Here is a 7,229-nt window from a genome sequence, read left to right on the forward strand (position 1 = left end):
TGGAACAGAATCTGATAATGAAGAAGGTCGAGATCAGTTAGTTCCACGAGAGTTCGCATCTTTAGAGGAGAATAGGTTATTGAAGCAACAAATTGTGGAAATATATCAGGCCTGGGCGAATGGACAAGCCCCACCTTCCTCGATTCCTGGTCTTTCAGATGCAAATCATCCCAGTTCTACTCAAGCCCAAGTCAACGATCCACTTTATCCGCCTGGATTTGGTCCATACGCTAATGTGTCTAGCGCTGCTGGCACATCCACTATGTGTCCTCCAAATCCATCATTCATGAACAACTCGCTTTTTATTCCGGCTGTGCCAACTAATATAAATCCTCCACCAATGGTACAGAAGCCTATCAACGAGCTAAATCATGATCAAGTCTATCCTCCTGAATTGGCATTCAAACCCGTAAATTCATATCAGCCCACTTATCAGCCTGAGTCTCATATTGTGATTGAGAAGGCTATTATGAATGAAGAACGAGAAAAGATAGCTAGAAAAGTGAGGATTTTGGAGCAGAGTATGAGAAACATACAAGGATTAAGAGGACACAAAAGTGTCTCTTTCAAAGACCTGTGTATGTTCCCTAATGTTCATTTGCCAATATGGTTCAAGACCCCAAAATTCAACAAATATAGTGGTCATGGTGACCCAGTGTCCCACTTAAAAAGATATTACAATCAACTTAGAGGAGCAGGAAGGAAAGAGGAGCTGCTTATGGCCTATTTTGGCGAAAGTCTGATGGGAATAGCCTCCAATGGTTTATCAATCAAGACATCTCCCATTGGCACGTTTGGGATGATATGGCTCAAGATTTTGTACAACAATTTCAATACAATCTCGATATTGTCCCTGACCGTACTTCTTTTGCTAATATGAAGAAAAAACCATCTAAAAGTTTTTGAGAGTTTGCCATAAAATGGAGATAACAGGCATCTAGAGTCAAACCGCCAATGAAGGACCAGGAATTGATTGACGTTTTTCTCCAAATTCAAGAGTCCAATTATTTTCATCATTTACTAGCCGCGGTTAGTAAACCTTTCACCAAAGCAATAAAAATTGGGGAAATGGTGGAGAATAGCATCAAATCAGGAAAAATCGTGAGCCAAACCGCCCTCAAGGCCACTACACAAGCCATTCAGAGTGGATCAGGTGGTTTCGGAAATCGAAAAAAGAAGGAGAAAGGATCCATGATGGAATCAAGATCGGGCAATGCCCAAAGAGGACGGAACTCCCCTTACGTTCATGTCTAACAGGTGCAACCCAGCCCTCCTCAACATTATTATACACCTCAACCTATTGTTTTTAATGCTTAAGCATATGCTCGACCTCCTCAGCATCCATAATGGCGGGCACCTGTGCCACAAGGTTTTCATCCGCGGAAGCCAAATTTCCAAGCCCCTCGTAATTCGTATATTCAAGCAGACTATACAAGAGAACAGAGGCCAAGGGAAAACTTCACCCCAACTGGAGAATCGTATACGAGCCTGTTGCGGAGATTGGTCAAATTAGGATGGATTGAACCTATTTTGCCCTTCAAAGTGGATCCGAATGCAAGTTGGTTTGATCCTAATGTAAGGTGTGAGTACCATTTAAACGTCCAATGTCATACTACCAAAAATTGTTGGAATCTGAAGAGATCCATTGAAAAGTTAATCGAAAGCAAGGCAATCATAATACAAAAAGAAGAAGCACCAAATGTCACCGACAATCCACTTTCCAATCACAGTAACGCAAATGTTGTGGGGATAATTTTTGATGATAGAGACTACAGGCCAACAAGCCAAGCAGTGATGGAAATAGAAACCTTGAAGGAGAACCCGGGTGAAGCACTGAAGTCTATGTAAAGAGAACCACTGATCGTAAAAGGAGCGAGTTCCATTATAAGACCCCGAGATTCAAAAACGATGGTATTGTATGTTCCTGCAAAGCTAAAGGGAATAGCAGAAGATGGGCCAAAACTATATGTTTTGAGTGGTCCCACATGGTTCGACCAACAGCGTAACAACATGAGAAAGATAACAGAGCCAATTGTCATAAGATACATAGCATAGCTCTTAGTGACAAGCTTGAAAACCATTCTATGGAACTATAACAAAACCACGGTGATGTACAAAGGAAAAAAGGTCATGGAAGAAAGAAACGAAACAGGGGGTTTGACTCGATCAGGAAGATGCTATGCTCCTCAAGAATTAAGAAGACCAAAACAGTTTAAAGATAGTCAAGGGCCAATGAAAAAACCTATCACAGACGAAGAGGCTGAGGAATTTCTGAAGAAAATGAAAACCTAAGACTATTCCATTGTCGATCAATTGAGGAAAAACCCAGCTCAAATCTCATTACAATCCCTGCTGCTACATTCTAAAGAACATTATCAGGTATTGATTAAGTTATTGAATAAAGAATACGTCCCGAAGAAAACTACGGTCTGTCAAATAGAAAGGATGGTGCGTAGAATATTTGAAGCAAATAGAATCACTTTCACTGATGATGAGTTACCCACAGAAGGTTCTGGTCACAATAAGGCTTTGCATCTGACTATCAAATGCGAAGGATATTACATAAAAGGGGTAATGATCGATGGAGGTTCAGGAGTAGATATCTGTCCTCTCTCTACTTTGCAAAAATTAAAATCAGCCCAGATAGGATTCGATCTAATAATGTATGTGTTCGGGCTTTTGATGGTGCAAAACGAGACACCATTGGTGAGATAGATCTTTCTTTGGTTATTGGACCAGTTGAGTTTGTGATCACCTTTCAAGTAATAGACATGGATACTTCCTACAACTTACTTTTAGGAAGACCATGGATCCATAAGGCCAGAGCCATATCTTCTACTTTGCATTAAGTAGTTAAGTTTGAATACGATAATCAGGAAATCATTGTGCCTAGAGAGAATGACCTTCCCATACATCGAGATCCTTCTGTACCCTGTATCAAAGTAAAAGGGGGTTGTGAATCTTCCATTTATCAAGCCTTTGAAATTGTGATAGCTGATCAAGTCGTGGAAGGCACGCTGATTTCGGGGCCTTATATCTCTTCTACTTCAATCATGCTGGCTAGCCAAATACTGCAAAATGGTTATGAACTGGGAAAAGGATTAGGGGTTTCACTGCAAGGAATTATAAACCCTGTAGATCCATGTGGTAGCCACAATACCTTGTCTTAGGCTTTAATCCTACCACAACTGATAGAAAATGGGCGAAAGAGTAGAAGAAGAAGGCTTGTAAATTGACAAGTCTGGTTTCACACATTAGCCAATCTTTCACGAAAGCTCAAAAGGAAGAAAATCAAGACCCATATGCTAACAAGGATGTGGATGAAATATGTCAAGGTTTCAAGGAAATGTTTTATGAAATAAACATGGTTCAGATGGGTGAAGGTCCTAGCCATACAGATGTGCAGTTCGTCGGGCCAAATATCAAGCTCACTAACTGGGAAGCCACTCCTCTCCCCACAAGGAAAGAGTCTTGGTAGTTTATTTTATTGTTTCATTTTTCTTTCTTTTGCATTTTGGACTATTCTCAGGATTATAGTCCACATAGTTTAGTTGCTCTGCTTTCATGTTAACCCTCCTATCCTTTCCGATTCAATGAAATAAAATTTTAATTTTCTAGTAAATTTATCTTTTCTTCCCTCTTTTAATTTTCATTTTTATCTTATTTCAGTTATGTTAATACTGGCTCTGATAACATGGTATGCACATAGAGTTCACATTTAGATCCTAAAAAGTTGTCTAATCTCTAATCAATAAACCAAACAGTAGATGAATACGATAAAGATAAAGCTGATAAGGAAGTCAAAAAAGGATTGGATCAATTTGAGGAGAAGTCCAAACCCAATTTAAATGACACTGAGATAATAAATTTGGGAACTGATGAGGAGGTTAGAGAAATAAAAATAAGTATTCATGCGGATCAGAATATCAGGAATTATATTGTTCAAATTTTGTTCGAGTATAAGGATATTTTTGCTTGGTCTTATGATGATACGCCGGGTCTAAGCACTGATTTGGTAGTCCACAAACTGTCTACATACGTTGATTTTTCACTAGTCCAGCAAAAGCAAAGAAAGTTTAAAACTGACATGAGCCATCAATTGAATGCAAACGTGATCAGGGTCGCGCAGTACACTACATGGTTGGCTAATGTGGTGCCTGTACCGAAGAAAGATGGCAAAATTAGAGTTTGTGTTGATTATAGGGATTTGAACAAAGCAATCCCTAAAGATAACTTTCCGCTACCCAATATTAATATCCTTGTTGATAATTGTGCTAAACATGAGATCTAATCTTTTGTGGATTGTTATGCCGGATATCACCAGATCTTGATGGATGAAATAAATGCAGAAAAGACTACTTTCACCACCCCGTGGGGTACTTATTGCTATAGGGTCATGCCATTTGGTTTAAAGAATGCAGGAGCTACGTACATGAGAGCTATGACTACTATTTTTCATGACATGATGCACAAGGAAGTAGAAGTATATGTTGATGATGACATTATCAAGTCCAAGACACAAGTCAATCATGTATATGACTTGAGGAAATTCTTTGAAAGATTGAGAAAGTATAATCTTAAGCTCAATCCAGCCAAGTGTGCATTTGGAGTTCCATCCGAAAAACTTTTGGGTTTCATAATTTACCGTAGAGGCATTGAATTGGACCCGTCCAAGGTAAAATCCATTCGATAATTGCCACCTCCGAAGAATAAAACTGAGGTCATGAGTTTTCTTGGAAGGCTGAATTATATAAACAGATTCATCGCTTAGCTCAGCACTACATGTGAACCGATATTTAAGTTGCTGAAAAAGGATGCTGCTATCCAATGGATAGACGAATGTCAAGAATCATTTGATAAGATTAAAGAATATTTGGCAAATTCTCCAGTACTGGTCCCACCGGAACCTGGTAGGCCTTTATTTCTATTTCTGTCAGTGATGGACAATTCTTTTGGTTGTGTTTTAGAACAGCATGTTATCACAGGCAAAAAGGAACAAGCAATCTATTATTTGAGCAAAACGTCCACGAGTTATGAGGTAAAATATTCTCTTTTAGAAAAGACATGTTGCTCCTTAACTTGGATTGCTCAGAAGTTGAAGCACTATCTTTCGTCCTACACAACCTACCTCATATCTCAAATGGATCCTTTAAAGTATATTTTTCAAAAACTTATGCCCACAAGTAGATTGGCGAAGTAGCAGATTTTACTTACAGAATTCAACATTGTGTATGTTACTCGTACTGCTATGAAAACACAAGCATTGGCCGATCATTTGGTAGAAAACCCAATTGACAATGATTATGAGCCTTTGCGAACTTACTTTCCTGATGAAGAGATTAATTCAATTGAGGAAGAAGTTTAAGATGATATGTATGCGTGGAAATTATATTTTGATGGGGCAGTCAATGTCAAAGGAGTAGAAATTGGGGCAGTTCTTGTCTCACCGATCGGGCATCATCATCCCACCACAACACGATTTCATTTATTTTATACTAATAACATAGCAGAATATGAAGCTTGCATCATGGGGTTAAATATGCCAATAAATCTGGATGTACACAAGCTAGTGGTGTTGGGAGATTCTGAATTACTCATTCGACAAATTCAAGGTGAATGAGAAACAAGAGATATCAAGCTCATTCCATACAAATAGTTCTTAGAGGACCTTAGCAAAAGGTTCAAGTCTATCGAGTTTAGATATATTCCTAGATCCTATAATGAGCTGGCTGATGCCCTGGCTACCCTAGCTTCCATGCTTCCATACCCAGGAAATACGCATATCGACCCATTAGAGATACAGATACGAGATCAACATGGTTATTGCAATATAATTGATGCAGAACCAGATAATGAACCCTGGTACTATGATATCAAATGCTTTCTAAAGTCAAAAGAATATCCAATACACGCCAATGCAAATAAAAAAAGGACTATTAGGTGACTTGCTAATGGTTTCTTCTTAAGTGGGGAGATTCTGTACAAACGAACCCCAGACTTGAACTTGTTGAGATGTGTTAATATTCAGGAAGCTGAAAGAATCATGAATGAGGTACATTTGGGGGTATGTGGTTCGCATATGAATGGCTATGTTTTAGCGAAGAAGATTATGTGGGCAGGATATTATTGGTTAACTATGGAGCGAGATTGCTTTCGCTTTGTTCGCAAGTGTCATCAGTGTCAAATTCATAGTGATTTGATTCACTTGCCACCTTCAGAGCTGCATCCTATGTCTGCTCCTTGGCCATTCATTGCTTGGGGCATGGATGTAATTGATCCAATAGAACCAAAAGCTTCTAATGGGCATCGATTCATACTGGTCGCTATTGGCTATTTTACCACATGGGTAGAAGTTGCTACTTTCAAATCAGTTACGAAGAAAACAGTAGTGGATTTTGTTCATTCCAACATCATATGTCGTTTTGGTATACCAAAGTCCATTATCACAAACAATGCAACCAATCTTAATAGTCATCTAATGAAGGAGGTTTGCGAGCAATTTAAAATTGTGCATCATCATTCTACCCCTTACCGTCCCAAAGAAAATGGAGCCGTTGAAGCATCGAACAAGAATATTAAAAAGATTCGTAGGAAAATGGTCCAAGGATCTCGACAGTGGCATAAGAAATTACCGTTTGCTCTTTTAGGATATCGTACAAATATCCGTACATCAACTGGCATAACTCCTTATTTACTAGTCTATGGGACTGAAGCTGTGATACCCGCAGAAGTCAAAATTTCCTCGCTTCGAATCATTGTTGAAGCCGATATTGACGATGCTGAATGGGTCAAGTCTAGACTAGAACAATTATCATTAATAGATGAAAAAAGGTTGATGGCAGTTTGCTTTGGCCAATTATACCAGCAGAGGATGGCGCAAGCTTACAATAAGAAGGTACGTCCTAGAAATTTGAGGTCGGCCAACTTGTTGTAAAATGCATCCTTCCATATCAAAAAGAGACTAAAGGAAAGTTTGCTCCAAACTGGCAAGGTCCATACATAGTTAAACAAGTATTATCAAATGGAGCTTTGCAACTTGCGGATCTGGACGAAAAAATGACAGAAAAAGCTATCAATGCCGATTCAGTTAAAAGATATTATATTTGACACACTTGTGCTTAACATTCTCAAGTTGAGATGACAAAAGGCCATCATTCTACTTATCTAAATGTCATTAATCCCTTGTCAGCCCTTCGAGCTTTATTTACCTTTCCATGATTACCCTCTTT

At 38.8% G+C, this 7,229-nt stretch overlaps 1 protein-coding gene across 1 annotated transcript; it reads left to right on the top strand.

Annotated features, from left to right (window-relative positions):
- The first annotated feature begins 6,136 nt into the window (after positions 1-6,136).
- LOC124887061 lies at positions 6,137-6,934 on the top strand. Its single transcript, XM_047396236.1, has 2 exons — positions 6,137-6,385; positions 6,485-6,934. Exons 1-2 carry the CDS (start codon positions 6,137-6,139, stop codon positions 6,932-6,934), a joined length of 699 nt encoding a protein of 232 aa, XP_047252192.1.
- Positions 6,935-7,229: the final 295 nt, after the last annotated feature.

Source organism: Capsicum annuum, chromosome 9 (assembly GCF_002878395.1).
Source record: "Capsicum annuum cultivar UCD-10X-F1 chromosome 9, UCD10Xv1.1, whole genome shotgun sequence".
In the NCBI taxonomy this organism is placed as follows: domain Eukaryota; kingdom Viridiplantae; phylum Streptophyta; class Magnoliopsida; order Solanales; family Solanaceae; genus Capsicum; species Capsicum annuum.

Bases quoted from the DNA above. Each gene is read 5' to 3' on its own strand.
- LOC124887061 (XM_047396236.1), top strand. From the start codon at position 6,137: ATGGAGCGAGATTGCTTTCGCTTTGTTCGCAAGTGTCATCAGTGTCAA. The intron at 6,386-6,484 runs GTAGTGGATTTT...CATCTAATGAAG, and splicing joins AATCAGTTACGAAGAAAACA to GAGGTTTGCGAGCAATTTAA.